The 26184-nt window shown below is 37.8% G+C and overlaps 1 protein-coding gene across 1 annotated transcript in view; it reads left to right on the forward strand.

Moving 5' to 3' along the window:
• The window catches only part of PEX7 (peroxisomal biogenesis factor 7), a 99070-nt gene that overhangs the window by 58370 nt on the left and 14516 nt on the right, over window positions 1–26184 (forward strand). Inside the window, exon 9 of the mRNA XM_032844796.1 lies at window positions 10568–10667. Coding sequence (XP_032700687.1) covers window positions 10568–10667 — 100 coding nt within the window. The remainder of the gene's footprint in view (window positions 1–10567; window positions 10668–26184) is intronic.

The following is a 26184-nucleotide window of genomic DNA, read 5'->3' on the forward strand; positions in this document are numbered from 1 at the left end:
CAAAGAGTGATAGTTTGACTTCTTCTTTGCCGATTTGGATGCCTTTAATTTCTTTTTGTTGTCTGATTGCTGAGGCTAGGACTTCTAGTACTATGTTGAATAGCAGTGGTGATAATGGACATCCCTGCCATCTTCCTGATCTTAGTGGAAAAGCTCTCAGTTTTTCTCCATTGAGAATGATATTCGCTGTGGGTTTTTTCATAGATGGCTTTGATGATATTGAGGTATGTACCCTCTATCTCTACACTTTGAAGAGTTTTGATCAGGAAAGAATGCTGTACTTTGTCAAATGCATTTTCAGCATCTATTGAAAGTATCGTATGGTTCTTTTTCTATTATTAATGTATTGTATCACATTGATTGATTTGCGGATGTTGAACCAACCCTGCAGCCTGGAATAAATCCCACTTGGTTGTGGTGAATAATCCTTTTAATGTACTGTTGGTGAAAATTTTTGCATCTGTGTTCATCAAGGATATAGGTCTATAATTCTCTTTTTTGATGGGGTCTTTGTCTGGTTTGGGGATCAAGGTAATTCTGGCCTCATAAAATGAGTTTGGAAGTTTTCCTTCCATTTCTATTTTTTGGAACAGTTTCAGGAGAATAGGAATTAATTCTTCTTTAAGTGCTTCGTGGAATTCCCCTGGGAAGCCGTCTGGCCTTGGGCTCTTCTTTGTTGGGAGATTTTTGATGACTGCTTCAATCTCCTGACTGGTTATGGGTCGGTTCAGGGTTTCTGTTTCTTCCTGGTTCAGTTTTAGTAGTTTATACATCCCTAGGAAAAGCATCCATTTCTTCCAGATTGTCAAATTTCCTGGCATATAGTTGCTCAAAATATGTTCTTATAATTGTTTTTATTTCTTTGGTGTTGGTTGTGATCTCTCCTCTTTCTTTTATGATTTTATTTACTTGGGTCCTTTCTCTCTTCTTTTTGATAAGTCTGACCAGGGGATTATCAATCTTATTTACTCTTTCAAAGAACTAGCTCTTAGTTTCGTTGATTTGTTCTACTGTTTTTTTTTGTTTCTATTTCATTGATTTTTGCTCTCATCTTTATTATTTCTCTTCTCCTGCTGGGTTTAGGCTTTCTTTGCTGTTCTTTCTCCAGCTCCTATACGTGTAGGGGTAGGTTGTATACTTGAGACCTTTCTTGTTTCTTGAGAAAGGCTTGTATCACGATATACTTTCCTCCCAGGACCACCCTTCTTGTGTCCCACAGATTTTGAACAGTTGTGCTTTCATTATCATTTATTTCCATAGATTTTTTTCAATTCTTCTTTAATTTCCTGGTTGACCCATTCATTCTTTAGTAGGGTGCTCTTTAGCCTCCATGTATTTGGGTTCTGTCCAAATTTTCTCTTGTGATTGAGTTCTAGCTTCAGAGCATTGTGGTCTGAAAATATGCAGGGAATGATTCCAACCTTTTGGCACCCGTTGAGACATGATTTGTGACCCAGGATGTGATCTATTCTGGCGAATGTTCCAAGTGCACTAGAGAAGAATGTGTATTCTGTTGTTTTGGGATGGAAAGTTCTGAATATATCTGTGATGTCCATCTGGTCCAGTGTGTCATTTAAGGCCTTTATTTCCTTGTTGATCTTTTGCTTGGATGATCTGTCCATTTCAGTGAGGGGGTGTTAAAGTCCCCTACTATTATTGTATTATTGTGGATGTGTTTCTTTGATTTTGTTATTATTGGCTTATACAGTTGGCTGCTCCCATGTTAGGGGCATGGATATTTAAAATTTTTAGATCTTCTTGTTGGACAGACCCTTTGAGTATGATATAGTGTCCTTCCTCATCTCTTATTAGAGTCTTTGGCTTAAAATCTAATTGATCTGATATAAGGATTGCCACCCCAGCTTTCTTTTGATATCCATTAGCATGGTAAATTGTTTTCCACCCCCTCACTTTAAATCTGGAGGTGTGTTTGGGTCTAAAATGAGTTTCTTGAGTACAGCATATTGATGGGTTTTGTTTTTTTAACCATTCTGATACCCTGTGTGTTTTGATTGGGGCATATAGCCCGTTTACATTTAGGGTAACTATTGAGAGATATGAATTTAGTGCCATTGTATTGCCTGTAAGGTGACTGTTACTGTATATTGTCTCTGTTCCTTTCTGGTCTACTACTTTTAGGCTCTCTCTTTGCTTAGAGGACCCCTTTCAATATTTCCTGTAGAGCTGGTTTGGTGTTTGCAAATTCTTTCAGTTTTTGTTTGTCCTGGAAGTGTTTTTATCTCTCCTTCTGTTCTCAATGATAGCCTAGCTGAATATAGTATTCTTGGCTTCCTGTTTTTCTCACTTAGTCCTCTGAATATATCATGTCAGTTCTTTCTGGCCTGCCAGGCCTCTGTGAATAAGTCTGCTGCCAATCTAGTATTTTTACCATTGTGTGCTACAGACTTCTTGTCCCAGGCTGCTTTCAGGATTTTCTCTTTGTCACTAAGACTTGTAAATTTTACTATTAGATGACGGGGTATTGACTTTTTCTTACTGATTTTGAGGGGGGTTTTCTGTGCGTCCTGGATTTGATGCTTGTTCCCTTTGCCATATTAGGGAAATTCTTTACAATAATTCTCTCCAATATACCTTCTGCTCCCCTCTCTCTTTCTTCTTCTTCTGGAATCCCAATTGTAATATTGTTTTGTCTTATGGTATCACTTATCTCTCAAATTCTACCCTCGTAGCCCAGTACTTGTTTATCTCTCTTTTGCTCAGCTTCTTTATTCTCCGTCATTTGGTCTTCTAGATCATAATTCTCTGTTCTGCCCTATTTATCCTAGCAGTAAGAGCCTCCATTTTTAATTGCAACTCATTAATAGCTTTTTTGGTTTCAGCTTAGATTTTAGTTCTTTTATTTCTCCAGGAAGGGCTTTTATTTCTCCAGACAGGGTTTCTCTAATATCTTCCATAACTCTATATCTGACATATTACCAATGTCTGTATTGATTAGGTCCCTAGCCTTTGGTACTGCCTCTTGTTCATTTTTTTGTGGTACGTTTTTCCACCCTGTCATTTTATCCAGGTAAGAATAAATGAATGAGAGAATAAAATACTAAAAGGGTGGCAAAGACCCCAGAAAAATGTACACTAACCAAATCAGAAGAGACCCCAAATCGGGGGGAGAAGAAAGGGAGTAAATGAAGTTTTTAAAAAGAACTTAAAAAAAGTAAAAAATATGTGTATTTATATATAATTAGACTGATGAATAGAACAGAGCCACCCACTTGATTTGGGGTGTATTTTGGTCTCTTAGAAGAAACTATGTCCCAAAATTTTAAAGAAAGAAAAACTTATATATATACAATAATAAGGGTAAACACAATGAAGGGATGGAATATGACTGTAAAGATGAAAATTTTTAAAAAATTCTAAAAAAGGAATTGATAAGTTGGGAAAAGAAAGAAAAAGAAAGTGAGAGAATTTGTTCAGGCTGGAGACTAGAACAAAATCTTGTGCTAGATTTAGGGTATATTTTGATCTATTAGAAGAAGTTGAGTTCCAAATTTTTTTAGAAGAAGAAACCCTATATGTATACAAAAAATAAAGTTAGATACAATGAAGGGTAAAATAGGACTATAATAATGAAGGTTTAAAAGGATCTTTTTTTTTTTTAAAGAAGGATATTGTTAAGATAAACTAGTTAAAAAATGTAAAAGAGGAAAGAGGAAAAGTTAAAATTAGAATAAGAAAAAAATTTTAAAAATTAACTTTGTGAGATCAAAGAATCATGTGGAGAAAGCCATGAATTCCATGCTTTGCTTTCCCCTCCTATGGAATTCCTCTGTTCTTGATCAGTGAGCTTTGTCTTGGCTGGATGTTCTTGCTGATCTTCTGGGGGAGGGGCTGTTGTAGTGATTCTGAAATGTCTTTGCTGAGTTGGAATTGCACCACCCTTGCCAGGGGCCAGGCTCAGTAATCTGCTTGAGTTCACTCCAGGGAGCTTTTGTTCCCTGAACGCTTTCCGTAGAGCTCTGGAGGATGGGAATGAAAATGGCGGCTTCCCAGTCTCCAGCCCAGAGGAGCCAAGAGCTCGGGGCCCCACTCCTCAGTGCGCCCTTGGAGAAAAAACACTCAATCACTCCCATCCGTCTCCCTGGTCTCTGGCCGAGCTCTGAGCTCACCAGGTCTGTGACCGAGTGTTTCTGTCTCTGGCACACAGCCCTTTTTGAGTCTCCAAACCCAGCAGATTCTGCCACTCTGCTCTTCTGGTGGCTGTCCCCGGATCTGCTACTTGTGGGGTCCCTGCTCAAAGAGCAGTGGCCTGATTATGCCACAGATCACAGTTTAAGGTGATCCCGAGCTGAGAGCTCACTCCTCTGATACCTGCGAGCTCTGCGATACTCAGACACCCCCGATCCTTCTGTGACCCTGTGGGACCTGAGACCATATTTTCCTACGAGGGCTTTACCCCCACTTAGCCTCTGGAGTGAAGTCCCTCAGTGGAGCAGACTTTTAAAAGTTTGAATTTTGTGCTCTGTTGCTCCACCTCTTGCCAGGAGCCAGCCCCTCCCACTGCGGTCTATCTTCCCCTCGCTTCAGATTCTCTTCTCCATTCATGCTACCTTTCAGAAAGTGGTCAATTTTCTGTTTCTAGAATTGCTGCTCTTCTTCTCTTTGATCTCCTGTTGGGTTTGTAGGTGTTCAGAATGGTTTGATAACTATCTAACTGAATTCTTATGACCTGATGTCATCTCAGTCCAGCTACACCTCCGCCATCTTCAGGTTTGCTCTCACTCCATACCTTCTAAATTGTTTTTTCACAAGCACTCCAGGTGATTCTGATGCAAAGTTAAGTTTGAGAACTGCTGGTCAAGATCAATGATTCTCAGTTAATGTGTTAATATCTGCCACCTCTGCGCCCCACCCCCTCAGGGATGTTCAACCTTGGCTGTACATTACAATCATCTGGAGAATGTTTGAACCACCCAATGCCCAAGACATACCCCAGGCCAATTAAATCAGAATTTTGGGGGATGGCATTCACACATCAGTTTTTTTAGTTTCTTAGTTGATTGCATTTAGCCACCCCCTACTGGCTTTTTCCCTTGCCTCCCCTTCTGCCTGATATCACAGTTGTTTTGGATGGGAATTTATCAAATCTGTATTTTTAAAGTGCTGCTTTAGATAGTAACTCCCAGACTCAGCTAATTGAGCATCACCATTTCCTGGGAAGGGATTTTTGGGTTCCATACAGATCTTCTCAAATGAGGAATGAGTCTCTGGTCCATCATTTGGGAACCATGTCTATAGGTGATTTAAAGCTACTTCATTTGTGAGGTTGGCCTTCGTTATTTATCTTGTCCTTAATATTCACATTTATTTTTTATTCATTCATTCAAGAAACATTCTTTGGGTATTCATGTGTCAGACAGTTTTATACATGCTAGAGATACAAGGAAAAATAGGACACTGTCCCTGAATTCAAGGAGTTTAGAGCCTTTTAGAGGAAAAAGGTCTATAAATAACTAAATGCATCATAAGTACTATGATAAAAGCCAGAAACATAGGAATCATTCTTTATTTTTTCCTATTCCATTAATCAGTTTTGTTTCTTCTGTCCTATTAATTCTTTTGCCTCCGTATATCTCTAATCCATTAACCTTTCTTCATCAGCACTGTCACCATCTTAAATCCAAGCTGGTATTTTCTCTTTTTGAACCCGTACTACATGGGGTCAGACTCTATGGGAACTCTACTTTGTTCACAAGTTCTCTACAGATTTAAAACTGTTAAAACATTTAAAAGTTTACTAAGAAAAATTTTTTAAAGAAAGTAAAGCCATGTATATAAACCTATTCAGTTTTGTTTTTTAAAAGGATTTTATTTATTTATTTAACAAAGAGAGAGAGAGAGTGAGCAAAAGCAAGGAGAGCAGCAGGCTGCCCACTGAGTGGAGAGCCTGATGCAGGGCTTGATCCTATGACCCTGGGATCATGACCTGAGCCAAAGGCAGAGGCTTAACTGACTGAGCCACCCAGGCACCTCTCTCCTTCAGTTTTGTTTTGTTTTGTTTTGTTTTTAATTTGTTTCATTTTGTTTGTTCTTTATACTTAAAAGAACATCCCAAATTCCTCACATGGGCAAAAAGATCTGTGTGAATGACCCTTTCTGCTCCCCGCTGACAAGAGGCCAGCTGCTCTCTACCTGACTAACTCCTCAACCTTCAGATTTCAGTTCAGTGTCAATAATTCCTTTTTTTTTTTTTAAAGATTTATTTTTTTATTTATTGAAAAGAGAGGGAGCATATGTGCACATGAGCGGGAGATAGAATCTCAAGAAGACTCTATGTTGCGTGCAGAGCCCAACACAGGGCTTGATATCAGGACCCTGAGTTCATGAGTTCATGAGTCATGAACCTGAGTTATGAGTACATGACTCTGAGCCAAAAGCAAGAGTCAGTTGTTCAACCGACTGAGCTACCTAAGTGCCGCAGCATGTCATTATGTATACCATCCCACATTATCTTTGGGGGTGCTTGTCCAGTTGTAGTAACATTTTGGTTTCTGTGGTCTTTTAAAGAATGTCAGTTTATCCCCCCCAACTCAGATCCACAAGGATGCTGAGACCACATCTCTCTTGCTTCTGGCTCCCAGCACCACACCTGGCACATCCAAGGACTCACAAATTGTTGAATGAACAAGTAATTAAGTGGCGAGGAAACAAGTTGTTGTAATGTTTTTTTGCTCATCACTCTAGAGAACACTAGACAAAAGCAGTACAAATGGAATTGTAATTGTGCAATTTGCTAAGAATTTTAAAAACACAACTAAAATTAACGTGACTAAAATTAATTAAAATTCAGCTTGACTAAAATTAACGTACATGTAAGGCATGGAAAAGGAGCCAACATTTTTTCCGCGTCTTTTTTTATTGCAGTTAGGAAAGACTCACAGAGAATTATGGACCAAGTCGTAAGTTGAGAAAAGGAAAGGAAAATGAAGAATTTTGAAAAATAACATAAATCTTCTACTGAACTTATATGTTGGCTAAATTTCAAGAGTGTTTAGGGATTTCAAATTACATTTTAGTAAAGTAAAAAATAATTTCAGCTTAATTTTCGAAATAGCTTGGATGTTTTATTTAACATAGTGCTACTTAGTTGCTTTGTTAAAGAAGTATGGAATCAGAAGACAAAAAGGAACTCAAACAAGACCTTGTACTGTCATGAATTTTGCTCTCTCCATCTCCAATTTAAATGAAAAATGTTCCTACAGTTTTGTAATATTTTTAGTCAGTGGAAGCCTGTCTAGTATATTTATTTCCCATGAGAGAGCTTAAATAGTCAGTGATTTCATCAGCAAAGAGACAAAAAGGCACCAAGTCGTATATGTGCTGGACCAAAACAAACATTGCGCTTAACAATAATATGCCTTATTTGACCACTTAATGATATATGGAGCCTGACTTCTCCCAATGAAAGGAGCCTATTTTACTTATGTGATAAGCACATGAGGGCCCTCAGACATATAGAATTTACGGGAACTTTGATTGCAGAAGATGGCAAGGAGAGACCTTGCATATCCCCTTACTTGCAAATGTGAGGAAATGTGGAGAAATGCCCACCTCCTCTTTACTGCTCACCCCTTCCTGGTGGAACTGGGATGGAGAAACATGGAACAGTTCTGGAAGTATCCACATCAAACTGTTAGCAGTGGTTGCCATTGGAGAATGGGAATGAAGAAAAAAATACATACATTTCTTTAGTTATTAAAAAAGACATTAGCGATGAAAAAATGAATTATAGTGTGTAGATGCGTTGCTTAGCTTTTGGTTTTGTTAACTTACGTAGCCTGTGCCATTTACTGTCTTTAACTCAATATTTTTGTTAAGATATTTTAGCCTACTGAAAATTATTTTTAAGTTATAAATATTAACATTAATCTTGCTGATTTTTCTGGCTCCTGATCCCCCAGAGATTTAGAAAATTGAAGTTCCAGTTCTCCCTGTTCAGCACACCCTTTCAAGGCAAAAGCCGGCTCATGGTTGATGTCCTACTCTGAACTTTGGTCTTACTTTTGACCTGAGTGTACCTCCCTGATGCTCTTACGAAGTTTTGGTGGTGGTGTTTCTTTCTATATTATTTTCTAGGATTTTTTTTTTTTTTCAGTAAGAATGTTGTTCTAGACACCTAATCAGCCATTCTGCTGGAAGTGAACCTCTCATAATTTTAGTACTATCATATGCATAATAGGCATAATTTGTATATTACATAATTTCCATCAGAGCTATGAACTGATGTAATAGACCAGTAGCACTTTTATGATATTCGCTAGACTAACCCTCCCTTCACCAAATAGCATCCTTACAGTTGTAAGCATGCATCTTACTTGGTGACTGTTTTGCAGATTGCAGGTAAATACCTCATGGTTTTTCCCAGGTTAAAGTTAGAATGGGTGTGACTCCGGTGTGGAGCGGTATGGCACCTTGACTGCCTATTAAGCTATGTATTAGAGCAAATTCAGCTTTACTTTTTTTTTTTTTTTTTAAGTTTTATTTATTGGTGTAATCTCTATACCCAGCATGGGGCTCCAAACTCACGACCCAGAGATCAAGAGTCACTTGCTATCCCCACTGAGCCAACCAGGTGCCCCCAACTTGACTTCTTGAGTAGAATTTCAGCCCTCCTGCTTGTGTGACTTCCCTTACCATATTTTAAAGCTAAAGTTCAATGTTTTCACACATGCTTTCTTATTGGGCATCCTCATTTTCATAAGGCCCACCTGTTTTGTCCTCAGTGCCACCTTTTCCTTAATTAGCTCAAAACAACAAAATAATGACAAACACTAAATTCCAAGAACTTGTCAGGAGGATACAAATGAATCCTTTTGCTTTATTATCCTTAAAAAGTTCTGCTGAAATTCACCAGCCAATTTTTATGGTTGGTCTGAAGACAAATGTTCATCCATTCTATTGAAATAGAATCTAAATCCCAAATGCAGTCAGAAAGTTGAATACCTTAATTAAGTTGACCTTCCTGTAGAATGCTTCTGGTACCCTGTCCTTTGGGGTGATACCATTGACTCATGAGTAACATTTCTGTTTCCTTCAGAGATGTTGAGGATGTTCTTTACTTTTGTTTATCAATCTCATTTCAGGTTCAAATGTACTTTTCTATCCTTTTCCTTTATTCATTTTTTGACCATTTCAAATACTCATTTTTAAAACCATTTTGAATATTTTTTGGAACATAGTGGGTATGTGCAAAATAATTTGATTACTGTTTCGAATAATGCAAATCAGTGAGTAGCCATGTTCTAGAAATGAAATTATATGATGACTTACTTACTTTTGCTTATATAAACATTATCAAAATCTCAAAAATTAGATTTGAGTACAATATCTGTCTCTAGAACCAAAGGAACAAATAGGCAAAGACAGTGGAGCCCACTATTATGATTTCTGAGGACTGTAGCCTGTTCCCTCATTTGTTTGAACAGTAAATTTTCAAAAGTAAAATCACTCTCCTTAAATATTTTGTAGATTTCAGTATCCGATAAATGAACTATTTATTCATTGTCTCTCTGGTACCCACACGGTGGTTTATCCATAGCAACAATCCTTTTCAAACTTAATAAGACCAACCCTGTATTTATTAGGGAAATAATACTACCAGGTTAAACAAACTGTGACTGTTGGTTCTGTGTATTTACTCTCTTTCAAAGAGATCTGCTAAACCTTCAGTGTGTTCCATGTTGCAGATCATTAGGGAGGCTGAGTTGGAGTATGACTCTATGATCCTGAATGTGCCATTTTTATGGAGTGTTTAGAGTCAAATAAGAAAGATGATGAGCAAATAAAGCTTTAGAAATAAAGTACTATTTTGTATATTGAAAATAGGCCAAGTTCCTACCTGTATAGTAGAAATCAGAGACATATTATGGTAAATAGTACACTCCCAGTCTATAGAGGATAAATAGAATACTTAATATTGGCCCAGGAAAACACATTTCAGTTTCTTGACTCCAGAAATTACATTGATGTGTAATCTATAAGAAAGGCTGTGCCTCAAAAAAAAAAAAAAAAAAAGAAAGAAAGATTTTTCAGAATTACCAAGATTTTAAGAGGACAGATTCCTTTTAAAGAATCTGAATTCCTGTTGAAATGTAAATTAAACCTAAGATCTTTTCATATCAGTTCTTGAGAAATGAAGTATTTAAAAATCACAAAATGTTAGAGTTCTTGTAATCCAATATCCTTATTTTACAGTCGTGAATACTTTAAGAAATTGCTACAAAAGCATAGTATCTCTCATCTTAAATGTCCTTGTGCAATATAAAAAAATTTTTTAAACTAAAACTTGTTAAGCTTCTATCCTACAAGGTATCCTAATGGGAATAATCTTTCAATTGAGTAATAATTTCTTTTTTTTTTATATGATAGAATGGAGTACATTTTTTTCTTTATTAGCTATTTTTCTGTAGATCAATAGTGGGGCTCTGTATTTATGAATTGGTTGAAGCTGTCTTGATAAAGACCCTGCTATGGTAAATACCTGTTTTTTCTTAGATATGTTTTTGGGTAGTTTAGCACTTAAATGATTTCTTTCTGTTTATATTTACAGATTCTGGAACTTTTCAAAGCCTGACCCTCTTCTTGAAACAGTGGAACATCATACAGAGTTTACTTGTGGTTTAGATTTAAGTCTTCAGAGTCCTACTCAGGTAATGGGGGCTGATGTTTTTCTTACCACATAGTTTTGCAACTAGCTCCCTGTCTGGAGTGTGCTGCTGTTAGTAGCACACTTTTGCCTTTAGGGCAGAACAAAGTACATTTACTTAATTAACTTGATCTCTTTTGTTAGGTAAACTTGAGCATTTGAGCAGAACTCTCCCAGTAGAAAGGGTAACAAGAGGAGAATGGAATGGGGATGGCTTGTCCTCAGAGGTTGGTGAGAGTCAGGAGTGTGGTTCCAGATACAGCTGTCTCACTGAGCTGTTGAGATGATGGGTAGGTCATTTTCCTCTCAGGACTATCACCATCCTCTCCACACCCCATGTCAATGGAAGGCTTCCAGGTGTGCCTGGGTGGGTGGCTCAGTGGGTTAATGCCTCTGCCTCTGGCTCTAGTCTTGATCCCAGGGTCCTGGGATAGAGCCCCGCATTGGGCTCTCTGCTCAGCAGGAAGCCTGCCTCCTCCGCTCTCTCTGCCTGCCTCTCTGCCTACTTGTGATCTCTGCCTGTCAAATAAATGTCCTTGTGCAATCTTAAAAATCTTTAAAAATCTTAAAAAAAAAGAGAGAGAGAGAGAGAGGCTTCCAGTGGGGAACCAGGTAGAGTAGAATGGCTACTGTTTTAATTACATTTAAGGGGCACCTGGGTGGCTCAGTCAGTTAAGCATGGACTTGATTTTGCCTCAGGTCATGATCTCAGGGTCATGGGATCAAGCCCAAGTGTGAGGCGCTGCGCTCTGTGGGAGTCTGCATCTTTACCTCTGCTCCTCCCCACATTCATGCTCGTAATTGTTCTTTCTCTAAAAATAAATAAATCTTAAAAAAATTAATAAACTTCATATTTTCTCCTTTTTGTTTTCTTGAGGACTTGACAGTCAATATTTTGGACTTTAAATATTCTTCAGGGTTTTTTTTTAATGCTGTTTCAGTTTTGGAAATTATAAACTCAGGTCAGAAACACCACAGTATGTTGAGTGATTAGACACTTTATAACACAGACTATGTGAAAATACCAACATAATCATGAAACAAAATAATGTGTGGAAATTCTAGAGTATGACTGAGAAATTGTGTTTTTATGATGAATTTTAGAACTTGGACCAAAAGCAAATCCCGTATCTCATTACTGTCTATAATCTTAAATTTAAACGGATAGTTCTTTTTTTTTTTTTTTAATTTTAGAAACTTAATTCTCATTATAAAATATTCTAAAAAAATAAATACATAAAATAATCTTCTTAGACATTAGAATATTTTCATTAACATTAAAATAAGTGTTTCTAAATGATTTGATGGCATCTGAGAAGAAACTGAAATAGTGATGGGTGAAATAGCATTATTTTTAAGGTAAGTACAATGTGCTTCAATGAACTAGTTCCTTTTCTGAGAAATACATTTATTGTAGATGATTTTTAATAAAATATTTGTACTTGTTTGCTCTCCTAGTTAAAAAAAAGTTGCAGTGTACCTACTGAAATGTGGCACTACCAAACAAAGGACCCTAAGTAAATATTTTCCTTCTCATATAGTTCTGTTAACCTGTACTTTATGCATCCCAGACTGTGGCCTTCTTAATGTACATGGTCATAGCTGTTCCTCATCCAGAGTGCCAAGTGTTTTCTAAATCGTCTACGCATAGACCACCTTATTAAAAGGAACTTTATTTTCAGAGGATTTATTAATCATATTTATTCATTATTTTGTATTGGTCATATATTTATAACCTGGTGACTGCCACCCATCTCTTCCAGTTTAATAACCAAATTCCATTTGTACTAAGGAAACAGTTGCTATTGAGAGCAAACAGGGATGGAGAAGCAGGGGTCTTTGAGCTCTAGAGAAGCATCAGATTCAGTGACATAATATACAGTTCAACTGTATTAGTAATCACCACCGAGTTAACTCATAGTGGGACAGAGTCTTGGGATTAGGAAACACGGTAAAAATAAGACCACTCCCTCTCATTCATTTGCTCTTTTCACAGATATTTTCATGTGTTGGACTTGTACTAGGTACTGGGGATTCAGTGAGGAGTGAAAGTAAATGTGGGCCCTGTCTTCATAAAGCATTTAGTCTACCATTGTTATCAACTAATCTCACAAATAATGCGAATAGACAGCTGTGACAAGCCTACGAAGGAGAAGTACATTGCTCCTCAAAGGTTCATAATTAGGATTTGACCTGTATACAACATCCGTAAGGCAGTGAGGCTTATCTGAGACCTGACTAGTAAGTGTCATGAACAGACAGAAGAATATCATAAATAGGCAAAAGGAATAGTATATCACAGACCCTGGGATGGGAGAGAGCATGGCTAGTACTTGAGAGTGAAAAAAATGGTTTCTTCTTTATTTATGGTTTATTATTCAACATTAGAATTTAAGAAAATATATTTACTTGTCATATTTTTAAAAATTGAGCATTGAGATTATCAACTAAATTTTATGTTTCTCCCCATTCTTCAGAGTTAGTCCACTTTGCTTCATGTAACTTTTGCTATGTATTGTAGGTCATACAAATGAAATATTAAAGGGTTTTTTTAGTTAATGCATCTTTTTTTATTAATGTATTTTTAATCCTTGGAAAGTATTATTATGGAGTTATCTATTTTCCTGTTTCTCTTAATGCTCTTTGACATTCATTGATCTCTCTTTTATTTGGTCACATTTATTGAGTATCTACCGCAGCTGTATAGGACAGGTAATTATAGTGTAGTGTGATTAATGCTAAAACAGAAGGAAGCAAAGGATGCTGTAGGAAATATATGTTCATTCATATTTGTCAGCTGCCTGCTGAAGGCTAGGCATTGTTCTAGGCACTAAGAATAAACCAGCAAGCAAAGCTGACTTGGTTCCTGCTGTCATGGAGCTTACATATATGGGAGAAATCAAATAATAAACCAAAATTTGATTTCATAGAGTAATAAAAGCTATTCAGAATTGGGGCAATTTGATTGAGAATGATGGGGTACTTTTGCCTAAATGGTCCAGGGAAGACTCTAAGAAAAGTGAAATGGGAGCTGATAGTTGAATAATGAAGCCAGTCATCCAAAAATCTAAGGAAAGAGTGTTTTTCACAGAGGAAACAACAGTCATGTCCTTGAAATTGTAGAGGGTTTGTTATGATTAAGGGATAGAAAGAAGGTCAGTGTGGCTGGAGCCTACTGAATGAGTGGGAAAGTGATAGGAACTATGAAGGGGCCAAATTGTGGAGGGACATGTAGACCATACTGTGTTTGATTTTCTTTGTAATTGTCAGTGGAGATTGAAAAGCAGAAGAATGATTGAAATTGATTTGTGGATTTTCTTTCTTGAGGTATAATTGACATTTCAGGTATATAACATAATGATTTGACATTTGTATATATTGTAAAATAATCACCACAATAAATCTAGTTAACATCTCTCATCACAGATAATTATAAAAAAATGTTTTTCTTGTGATGAGGACTTTTAAGATCTTTCATAGAAACTTTAAAATATATAATACAGTATTATTAACTATAGTCACCGTGCTGTACCATCTTAATTCCTAGGACTTATTTATTTTATAACTGGAAGTTAGTGCCTTTTGACCCCTCTTATCTGTTTCTCCCACTCCTTACCCCTTGCCTCTGGATAACCACCAATCTGTTCTCTATATCTATGAGCTTGGTTGCTTTGTTTTTTGGTTTTGGGATCTTTTAAGATTCCATATGTAAGTGAAATCATATGGTATTTCTTTCTCTGATTTCTCTTAACATAATGACTTGAAGGTCCATCCATATTATCACAAATGGCAAGATTTCATCCTTTTTTATAGCTTAATTTCATATATGTATTTATGTGTGTGTGTATATATACATACACCTACCATATTTTCTTTATCCATTCATTCACTGATGGACACTTAGTTGTTTCCATGTTGTGGCTATTGTAAATAATGGTGCAGTGAACAGAGGGGTATATATATCTTTTGAAATTAGTTTTTTCATTTTCTTTGGATACATACCAAGGAGTAAAATTGCTGGATTATATGGTAGTTTTATTTTTAATTTTTTAAGGAGCCTCCATACTGTTTTCTATAGCAGCTACACCAGTGTACATTCCCACCAGTAGTTTAAAAGAGTTCCCTTTCTCTATATAATTGCCAACACTTATTATTTCTTGTCTTTTTGATAACTGCCATTCTAACAGGTGTGGGGTGATATCTAATTGTGGTTTTGATTTGCATTTACCTGATGATTAGCAATGTTGAGCATTTTTCATGTTGGCCATCTGTATTTCTTCTTCAGAAGAATGTCTGTTCAAAGCTTCTGCCTATTTTTTAATTGGGTTGTGTGTGTTATTGCTAATGAGTTGTGTAAATTCATTATGTATTTTGGATGTTAGCCCCTTATCATATATGATTGGCACCTATTTTCTCCCATTCAGTCTTTTCATTTTGTTGATTATTACTTTACTGTACGGAAGCTTTTTAGTTTGATGTAGTTGCCCTTGTCTTTGGTTTTGGAGTCAGATCCAAAAACTTGCTGCCAAGATTCATGTCAAGGAGCTTACCACCTGTGTTTTCTTCTTGGAGTGTTATGGTTTCACGTCTTACATTCAGGTCTTTAATCCATGCCGAGTTAATTTTTGTTTATGGGATAAGATAGTGATCCAGTTTCATTCTTTTACATGTGGCTGTCCAGTGATCTGTGCTTTTTTAAAAGATCATTCTGGGGGCACCTGGGTGGCTCACTTAAGCATCCAACTTTTGATCTCAGCACAGGTCTTGATCTCAGTGTTGTGAGTTCAAGCCCTGCATTGGGCTCCATGATGGAGATGGAGCCAACTTAAAGAAAAAAAAAAAATCATTCTGTCTGTTGAGGCAGAATAGAGGACAGGTAAGATTGAAAGCTGGGAGGGCAACTTAGAGTCTCTTGAAGTAATCAAGGCAAAAGATAATGGTGACTTAAAGGACACCTGGGTGGCTCAGTTGGTTAAGCATCTGCCTATGGCTCACATCATGGTCCCAGGGTCCTGGGATTGAGCTCCGCATTGGGCTCCCTGCTCAGCCAGGAGCCTGCTTCTCCCTCTCCCTCTGCCAGTCCCTCTGCTTGTGCTCTCTCTCTCTCTCTCTCAAAAAAATAAATAAAATATTTTTTAAAAAAAGATAATGGTGACTTAAAATCTAAGAAATGTTGAGATGGAAAGATTCATAATATATTAGATTGAACCATAGAAGATTACTGGAAATTTCACATGGTTTGCTTTGGAGATAGTGAGTAGGATTTGCTGATGGGTTAGAAATGGGCTATGACAGAAAAAGGAAAATCAATGATTACTCCTAAGATTTGGATCTAGGAAACCAGATGGGCAATGGTTTAATTTACTGAGATAGGGAAGAGGAGATAATTTGGGATAGGGAACAATCAAGAGTTATGTTGGAGAGGTCTCCTGTTAGACATTCAAATGGAGATGATAGGTAAACATATTTACGCTTATCCACCTCAGGCAAGAGTTTAGGGTAACAGATACAAATTTGGGAGTTTTGGCATAAAAAAAGATCTTAAAAATTGGAGGGCAGAATAAAATTATCTAGAGAGGATATAAGTGAGGAAGAGTCACAGAAGAAACTCTAGAAGTCTGAAAGAAGAGAATCCAGCAAAGTGGGTTGAGAAGGAATGGTCAGGGAGGTAAAAGAAGAACTACTGAAGTATATATAGTATCTTTGAAGTTCAAAGAAGAAAGTGGTTCAAGAAAGGAGACATTCCCATGTATTGCTGATGGAAATGTAAAATGTTGCAATCACTTTGGAACAGTTTGACAGTTTCTTAAAAAGTTAAAGTAAATTTACCATACATCTGAGCAATTACACTTGTAGATATCTAACCAAAAGAAGTGAAAATATAGATCGACACAAAGACTTGGACATGAATGTTCATAGCCAGAAAGTGAGAGCAATCCAAATGTCAGTTAGCTGCTGAATGGATAAGAAAATGTGGTGTAGCAATACAATGGAATACTGTTCAGAATAAGAAGGAAGAGTTTGATACATGCTACAACATGGATGAATGTCCAGAGCATTATGCTAATGAAAGACACTAGATGCAAAGACTGTGTAATGGCTAATTTCATTTATATGAAGTGTCCAGAAAAAGGCAAGTCTATAGAGATAGAAAGGAGATTAGTGGTTATCTGCAGTAGGGGATGAGGATGGGGATTATTTGCAGATGGATCTTTTGGGAGTGATAGAAATGTTCTAAAACTGGATTATGGTGGTAGCTGAACAGCCCTGTAAAGATCCTAAAAAAATCACTGAATTTTACACTTAAAATGGGTGAATTTTATGGCATTTAAATTACATCTCAGTGAAGATGTTTTTTAAATAAAGGAATGGACATTCTAATTTCCCTAAAATGTAAGAAGGTGAAAAGGCATTATTCCCACTGTAAAAATAAGAGAAAGTCAGATAAACTACAAAATCAGGCTTTCTGCAAACCCATTAGAAAGCTGAGATAGTAGGGCAAACGTGTAGCCCCCATTCCAAGGAGGACCGAGGCCCCCTTCCAAGGAGAGATGGGATGCCAGCTCTGTTTTACTTTTGGCAGAGCACAGGCAGAAGACACAGCTGCCATACCCATGGGATCAAGTAGAAAAGGTGGACATGTGTGAATACATGAGGGATTTCATCTGGGAGATAGAAATATAAGAAAGAGTCAAATGAAAATAGTAATTTTTTAAAAGTACAGTGTTAGAGATGCAGTCCGTCAATATGCCCATCAGAGGACTCATCAGTGAAGTTAGAGATAGGTCACTAGAAACTACTCAAGCTGAAAAAATAGGAGAAAACAAGAATGAGGGAAATACAGGAGAACAGAGCATGTAGCATCTGTGGAATAATATCTGGTGTTCTTAACATATATGTAATTGGAGTCCTGAAGAAGAGAGTGCAAATAGGGAAGACGAAATATTTAAAAGAGAATTTTCCAAAAATAATGAAAGTCAAATCACAGGTTTGAGAATCCTAGAGAACCCTAATAAGCAGGATTTAAACAAAAAACTGACACATCAAGGCAGACCCATATTCAGACTGCTGGAAACCAAAGATTAAAAAGAAAATATTAAAGGCAGAAAAAAGAAACACCACCCAGAAGCATCTAGATAAAAATTATAGAAGATTTCTTACCAGAAACTATGCAAGCCACAAAACAGAGGAATGTCTTTTTAAAGTACTAAATGAAGAATATAAAGACGAATCTTTTGACTATGAAGAGGAAATAAAGGGGGCTTCTTCGTGGCTCAGTTGCTTAAGCGTCTGCTCTTGGCTCAGGTCATGATCCCAGGGTCCTGGGATCCAGCCCCCTGTCAGGCTCCCTGCTCAGTGGGGAGTCTGCTTCTCCCTCTTCCTCTGCACTTCCCATTGCTTATGCTCTCTCTCACATGCTTTGCTCTCTTTCTCACAAATAAATAAAATCATTTAAAAAAAGAGGAAATAAGTAAACTTCAGACAAGTAAAAGCTGAGAGCATACCTGTGCTACAAGAAATGTCAGAAGAAATACACGCAGACCAAAATGAAAAGAGAAAGGGAGACAGAGGGAGGAAGGGAAGAAGGTAAGACGAAAGGAAGGAGAGAAGGAAGAAAAAGGAAGGGAAGGGAGGAAGGAAAGAAAAAAATAATACAGTAATTAGAAATAGCAAAAATGAAGTAAATATACAAGACACTTTTTTTTAAATTTTATTTTTTATAAACATATATTCTTATCCCCAAGGTTACAGGTCTGTGAATCGTCAGGTTTACACATTTCACAGCACTCACCATAGCACATACCCAACCCCAATGTCCATAACCCCACCCCCCCAACCTCCCTCCCCCATTAACCCTCAGTTTGTTTTGTGAGATTAAGAGTCACTTATGGTTTGTCTCCCTCCCAATCCCATCTTGTTTCATTTACTCTTCTCCTACCCCCTTAACCCCCCATGTTGCCTCTCCTCTCCCTCATATCAGGGAGATCATATGATAGTTGTCTTTCTCCGATTGACTTACTTCGCTAAGCATGATACCCTCTAGTTCCATCCACGTTGTCGCAAATGGCAAGATTTCATTTCTTTTGATGGCTGCATAGTATTCCATTGTGTATATATACCACATCTTCTTTATCCATTCATCTGTTGATGGACGTCTAGGTTCTTTCCATAGTTTGGCTATTGTAGACATTGCTGCTATAAACATTCGGGTGCACGTGCCCCTTCGGATCACTACGTTTGTATCTTTAGGGTAAATACCCAGTAGTGCACTTGCTGGGTCATAGGGTAGTTCTATTTTCAACATTTTGAGGAACCTCCATGCTGTTTTCCAGAGTGGTTGCACCAGCTTGCATTCCCACCAACAGTGTAGGAGGGTTCCCCTTTCTCCACATCCTCGCCAGCATCTGTCATTTCCGGACTTGTTAATTTTAGCCATTCTGACTGGTGTGAGGTGATATCTCATTGTGGTTTTGATTTGTATTTCCCTGATGCCGAGTGATGTGGAGCACTTTTTCATGTGTCTGTTGGCCATCTGGATGTCTTCTTTGCAGAAATGTCTGTTCATGTCTTCTGCCCATTTCTTGATTGGATTATTTGTTCTTTGGGTGTTGAGATTGATCAGTTCTTTATAGATTTTGGACACTAGCCCTTTATCTGATATGTCGTTTGCAAATATCTTCTCCCATTCTGTCAGTTGTCTTTGGTATTGTTAACTGTTTCCTTTGCTGTGCAAAAGCTTTTGATCTTGATGAAATCCCAATAGTTCATTTTTGCCTTTGTTTCCCTTGCCCTTAGCAATGTTCCTAGGAAGATGTTGCTGTGGCTGAGGTCAAAGAGGTTGCTGCCTGTGTTCTCCTCAAGGATTTTGATGGATTCCTTTCTCACATTGAGGTCCTTCATCCATTTTGAGTCTATTTTCATGTGTGGTGTAAGGAAATGATCCAATTTCATTTTTCTGCATGTGGCTGTCCAATTTTCCCAACACCATTTATCGAAGAAGCTGTCTTTTTTCCATTGGACATTCTTTCCTGCTTTGTCGAAGATTAGTTGACCATAGAGTTGGGGGTCTATTTCTGGGCTCTCTATTCTGTTCCATTGATCTATGTGTCTGTTTTTGTGCCAGGACCATGCTGTCTTGATGATGACAGCTTTGTAATAGAGCTTGAAGTCCGGAATTGTGATGCCACCAACTTTGGCTTTCTTTTTCAATATTCCCTTGGATATTCGAGGTCTTTTCTGGTTCCATATAAATTTTAGGATTATTTGTTCCATTTCTTTGAAAAAAATGGATGATACTTTGATAGGAATTGCATTAAATGTGTAGATTGCTTGAGATAGCATAGACATTTTCACAATATTTATTCTTCCAGTCCAGGAGCATGGAACATTTTTCCATTTCTTCGTGTCTTCCTCAATTTCTTTCATGAGTACTTTATAGTTTTCTGAGTATAGATTCTTAGTCTCTTTAGTTAGGTTTATTCCTAGGTATCTTATAGTTTTGGGTGCAATTGTAAATGGGATGGACTCCTTAATTTCTCTTTCTTCTGTCTTGTTGGTGTAGAGAAATGCAACTGATTTCTGTGCATTGATTTTATATCCTGACACATTACTCAATTCCTGTACAAGTTCTAGCACAGTTGGAGTGGAGTCTTTTGGGTTTTCCACATAGAGTATCATATCATCTGCGAAGAGTGATAGTTTGACTTCTTCTTTGCCTATTTGGATGCCTTTAATTTCTTTTTGTTGTCCGATTGCTGAGGCTAGGACTTCTAGTACTATGTTGAATAGCAGTGGTGATAACGGACATCCCTGCCGTGTTCCTGACCTTAGCGGAAAAGCTTTCAGTTTTTCTCCATTGAGAATGATATTTGCGATGGGTTTTTCATAGATGGCTTTGATAATATTGAGGTATGTGCCCTCTATCCCTACACTTTGAAGAGTTTTGATCAGGAAGGGATGCTGTACTTTGTCAAATGCTTTTTCAGCATCTATGGAGAGTATCATATTGTTCTTGTTCTTTCTTTTATTAATGTGTTGTATCACATTGATTGATTTGCAGATGTTGAACCAACCTTGCAGCCCTGGAATAAATCCCACTTGGTCGTGGTGAATAATCCTTTTAATATACTGCTGAATCCTATTGGCTAGTATTTTGGTGAGAATTTTTGCATCTGTGTTCATCAAGGATATTGGTCTGTAGTTCTCTTTTTTGATGGGATCCTTGTCTGGTTTTGGGATCAAGGTGATGCTGGCCTCATAAAATGAGTTTGGAAGTTTTCCTTCCATTTCTATTTTTTGGAACAGTTTCAGGAGAATAGGAATTAGTTCTTCTTTAAATGTTTGGTAGAATTCCCCCGGGAAGCCGTCTGGCCCTGGGCTTTTGTTTGTTTGGAGATTTTTGATGACAGTTTCAATCTCCTTCCTGGTTATGGGTCTGTTCAGGCTTTCTATTTCTTCCTGGTTCAGTTGTGGTAGTTTATATGTCTCTAGGAATGCATCCATTGCTTCCAGATTTTCAAATTTGTTGGCGTAGAGTTGCTCATAGTATGTTCTTATAATTGTCTGTATTTCTTTGGTGTTAGTTGTGATCTCTCCTCTTTCATTGATGATTTTATTTCTTTGGGTCCTTTCTCTTTTCTTTTTGATAAGTCTGGCCAGGGGTTTATCGATCTTACTAATTCTTTCAAAGAACCAACTCCTAGTTTCATTGATTTGTTCTATTGTTTTTTTGGTTTCTATTTCATTGATTTCTGCTCTGATCTTTATGATTTCTCTTCTCCTGCTGGGTTTAGGGTTTCTTTCTTGTTTTTTCTCCAGCTCCTTTAGGTGTAGGGTTAGGTTGTGTACCTGAGACCTTTCTTGTTTCTTGAGAAAGGCTTGTACTGCTATATATTTTCCTCTCAGGACTGCCTTTGCTGTGCCCCACAGATTTTGAACCATTGTATTTTCGATATCATTTGTTTCCATGAATTCTTTCAATTCTTCTTTAATTTCCTGGTTGACCCATTCATTCTTTAGAAGAATGCTCTTTAACCTCCATGTATTTGGGTTCTTTCCAAATTTCCTCTTGTGATTGAGTTCTAGCTTCAGAGCATTGTGGTCTGAAAATATGCAGGGAATGATCCCGATCTTTTGATACCGGTTGAGACCTGATTTAGCACTGAGGATGTGATCTATTCTGGAGAATGTTCCATGTGCACTAGAGAAGAATGTGTATTCTGTTGCTTTGGGATGAAATGTTCTGAATATATCTGTGATGTCCATCTGGTCCAGTGTGTCATTTAAGGCCTTTATTTCCTTGTTGATCTTTTGCTTGGATGATCTGTCCATTTCAGTGAGGCGAGTGTTAAAGTCCCCTACTATGATTGTATTATTGTTGATGTGTTTCTTTGATTTTGTTATTAATTGGTTTATATAGTTGGCTGCTCCCATGTTAGGGGCATAGATATTTAAAATTGTTAGATCCTCTTGTTGGACAGACACTTTGAGTATGATATAGTGTACTCCTCATCTCTTATTATAGTCTTTGGCTTAAAATCTAATTGATCTGATATAAGGATAGCCACTCCTGCTTTCTTCTGATGTCCATTAGCATGGTAAATTGTTTTCCATCCCCTCACTTTAAATCTGGAGGTGTCTTCGGGTTTAAAATGGGTTTCTTGTAGGCAACATATAGATGGGTTTTTTTTTTTTTTATCCATTCTGATACTCTATGTCTTTTGATTGGGGCATTTAGCCCATTAACATTCAGGGTAACTATTGAGAGATATGAATTTAGTGCCATTGTATTGCCTGTAAGGTGACTATTATTGTATATTGTCTCTGTTCCTTTCTGATCTACTACTTTTAGGGTCTCTCTTTGCTTAGAGGACCCCTTTCAATATTTCCTGTAGAGCTGGTTTGGTGTTTGCAAATTCTTTCAGTTTTTGTTTGTCCTGGAAGCTTTTAATCTCTCTTTCTATTTTCAATGATAGCCTAGCTGGATATAGTATTCTTGGCTGCATGTTTTTCTCGTTTAGTGCTCTGAATATATCATGCCAGCTCTTTCTGGCCTGCCAGGTCTCTGTGGATAAGTCTGCTGCCAATCTAATATTTTTACCATTGTATGTTACAGACTTCTTTTCCCGGGCTGCTTTCAGGATTTTCTCTTTGTCACTAAGACTTGTAAATTTTACTATTAGGTGACGGGGTGTGGACCTATTCTTATCGATTTTGAGGGGGGTTCTCTGAACCTCCTGAATTTTGATGCTTGTTCCCTTTGCCATATTGGGGAAATTCTCTCCAATAACTCTCTCCAATATACCTTCTGCTCCCTTCTCTCTTTCTTCTTCTTCTGGAATCCCAATTATTCTAATGTTGTTTCGTTTTATGGTGTCACTTATCTCTCGAATTCTCCCCTTGTGGTCCAGTAGCTGTTTGTCCCTCTTTTGCTCAGCTTCTTTATTCTCTTTCATTTGGTCTTCTATATCGCTAATTCTTTCTTCTGCCTTATTTATCCTAGCAGTGAGAGCCTCCATTTTTGATTGTACCTCATTAATAGCTTTTTTTATTTCAACTTGGTTAGATTTTAGTTCTTTTATTTCTCCAGAAAGGGCTTTTATATCTCCCGAGAGGGTTTCTCTAATATCTTCCATGCCTTTTTCGAGCCCGGCTAGAGCCTTGAGAATCGTCATTCTGAACTCTAGATCTGACATATTACCAATGTCTGTATTGATTAGGTCCCTAGCCTTTGGTACTACCTCTTATTCTTTTTTTTGTGGTGAATTTTTCCGCCTTGTCATTTTGTCCAGATAAGAGTATATGAAGGAGCAAGTAAAATACTAAAAGGATGGCAACAACCCCAGGAAAATATGCTTTAACCAAATCAGAAGAGATCCCAAATCGTGATGGGGGAGAAAGGAGATAAAAAGAGGTTCAGAAAGAAAAAAAAAAAAAAAAGACACAATTAAAAAAAGAAAACGAATAAAGAAAAACTATAAAAAAGAAAAAATATATATATTAGATAAACTAGTTAAAAAACGTTAAAAAAGAAAAGGGTAAATGTTAAAAAATTTGGCAGAAGAAGAGAAAAAAAAATTGAAAAAGAAAAAAGAATTAAATTAACCGCAAGGCTAAAGAATCATGGGGAGAAAGCCATGAGTTCCCTGCTTTGCTTTCTCCTCCTCTGGAATTCCGCTGCTCTCCTTAGTATTCAAACTGCACTCCTTGGTAGGTGAACTTGGTCCTGGCTGGATTTCTGGTTGATCTTCTGGGGAAGGGGCCTGTTGTAGTGATTCTCAAGTGTCTTTGCCCCAGGCGGAGTTGCTCCGCCCTTACCAGGGGCCGGGCTGAGTAATCCGCTCGGGTTTGCTTTCAGGAGCTTTTGTTCCCTGAGCGCTTTCCGTAGAGTTCCGGAAGACGGGAATGAAGATGGCAGCCTCCCAGTCTCCGGCCCGGAGGAGCCGAGAGCTCCGGGCCCCACTCCTCAGTGTGCCCTCAGAGAACAGCGCCCAATTACTCCCATCACCCTGTCCTCTGGCCGAGCTCCGAGCTGATCCAGCCTGCGACTGGTTCAAGGTAACCCCGAGTTTAGAGCTCACTCCTCGGCTCTGTCTCTGTAGCCGGCTTCCCAGTTCTAATACCTGTAAGCTCTGCGACACTCAGACACCCCCGATCCTTCTGTGACCCTGCGGGACCTGAGGCCACACTGACCCCGCGTGGGCTTCACCCCATTTAAGCCTCTGGAGCGATGTCCCTCAGTGGAACAGACTTTTAAAAGTCCTGATTTTGTGCTCCGTTGCTCCGCCGCTTGCCGGGAGCCGGCCCCTCCCCCCGCGGTCTATCTTCCCGTCGCTTTGGATTCACTTCTCTGCCAGTCCTACCTTTCAGAAAATGGTTGATTTTCTGTTTCTAAAATTGCTGTTCTTCTTCTCTTCAATCTCCCGTTGGATTTGTAGGTGTTTGCAATCTTTAGATAAGCTATCTAGCTGATCTCCTGCTACCTGAAGTAGTCTCAGCCTGCTACTTCTCCGCCATCTTGACTCCTCCCTACAAGACACTTTTTAACTTTTTTCATTCTGAAAATTTTTGCCTAAAGCAAAAATAGTATTGTATGCAATATATTTGCTTACAGTATATTGTAGAGTTCATAGTATATACAAAAGTAAGATGTATGACAATAATAAAATGAGGGGAAAATTGGAAGTACACTATTATGAAGTTACTACTATATGTGAAGTGATACAGTATTTGAAGGTAGTTTGTGATAAATTCAAGGTGTTTTTTGTAAACCCTATGTTAACATTTAAGAAGTTTTAGAAAGAGAGCTATAACTATTAAGTCAATCATGAAGATAATTATAAAAAATAACCAGCTCAACATAATAAAACCCATCTAGAAAAACCTATAGCCAACATCATCGTCAGTGGTGAAAACTGAAAGCTTTTCCTCTAAGATCGTGAATAAGACAAGGTGCTTGCTTCCACCATTTCTATTAAACACAATATTGGAAGTTTTAGAGCAGTCATTCAAAAGAAATGAAAAGCACCTAAATTGGAAAAGAAGAAGTAAAGTTAATCTCTCTTTGCCAAGGACACGATCTTATATGTGAGAAGCCTTTAAATCAAACTATTTCAACAATTACATTAAATATAAATGGTCTAGGAGCGCATGGCTGGCTCAGTTGGTAGAGCGTGTGACTCGGTATTAGGGTCATGAATTCAAGCCCCATGTTGGGTGTAGAGCTTGATGAAGGTAAGAAAAGGAGAGAGAAGAGAAAGAAAAGAAAAAGAAAAGAAAGGAAATGGAAAAGAAAGGAAAAATGTAAATAGCCTGAACCTCCAAATTAGAAGACAGAGTAAATGTGGTAGATATGTGAGAGACTTTAAAAAAACTTACTTAAAAAAATCAGGACTAAAAGGTCCAGATTTTATAACCTGTTGGGTGTGGGATTCAAAGAAAAGGCTTTTCTTTCTTTTTTTCTTTTTCTCTTAAAGATTTCATTTGTCAGAGAGTGTGTGCATGCAGGCGATCAGAAGCAGGGGGAGTGGCAGGCAGAGGGAGAAGCAGGCTCCCTACTGAATAAGGAGCCAGATGCAGGACTTGGTCGCAAGACCCTGGGATTATGACCTGAACTGAAGGCAGCTACTCAACCAACTGAGCCACCCAGGCACCCCCAAAGAAGAGGCTTTTCTAACTCCCAAGATCTAGGTTCTTGTTACTTTTCACATAATATTTTCAGTTGCAATTTTGTCTGTTCTTCTCCCTATAAATTTATCTTTAAAAATTTCTTTTTTCCTTTTTTTAAAGTTTTTTATTTATTTGAGAGAGAGTGAGAGAACACAAGTAGGGAGGAGGGGCAGATGGCAAGGGAGAAGCAGAACCCCCCGTTAAGCAGGGACCCCAGTGTGGGGCTTGATCCCAGGAACCTGGAATGATGACCTGAGCCCAAGGCAGACACTTAACCGACTGAACCCCCAGACACCCCCTTCTTCTTTTTATTAAACAAGGATGATGACCTCAACCACTATCTTTGCATATCT

Source organism: Lontra canadensis, unplaced genomic scaffold (genome assembly GCF_010015895.1).
Source record: "Lontra canadensis isolate GAN:19392208 unplaced genomic scaffold, GSC_riverotter_1.0 scaffold156, whole genome shotgun sequence".
Taxonomy (NCBI): Eukaryota; Metazoa; Chordata; class Mammalia; order Carnivora; family Mustelidae; genus Lontra; species Lontra canadensis.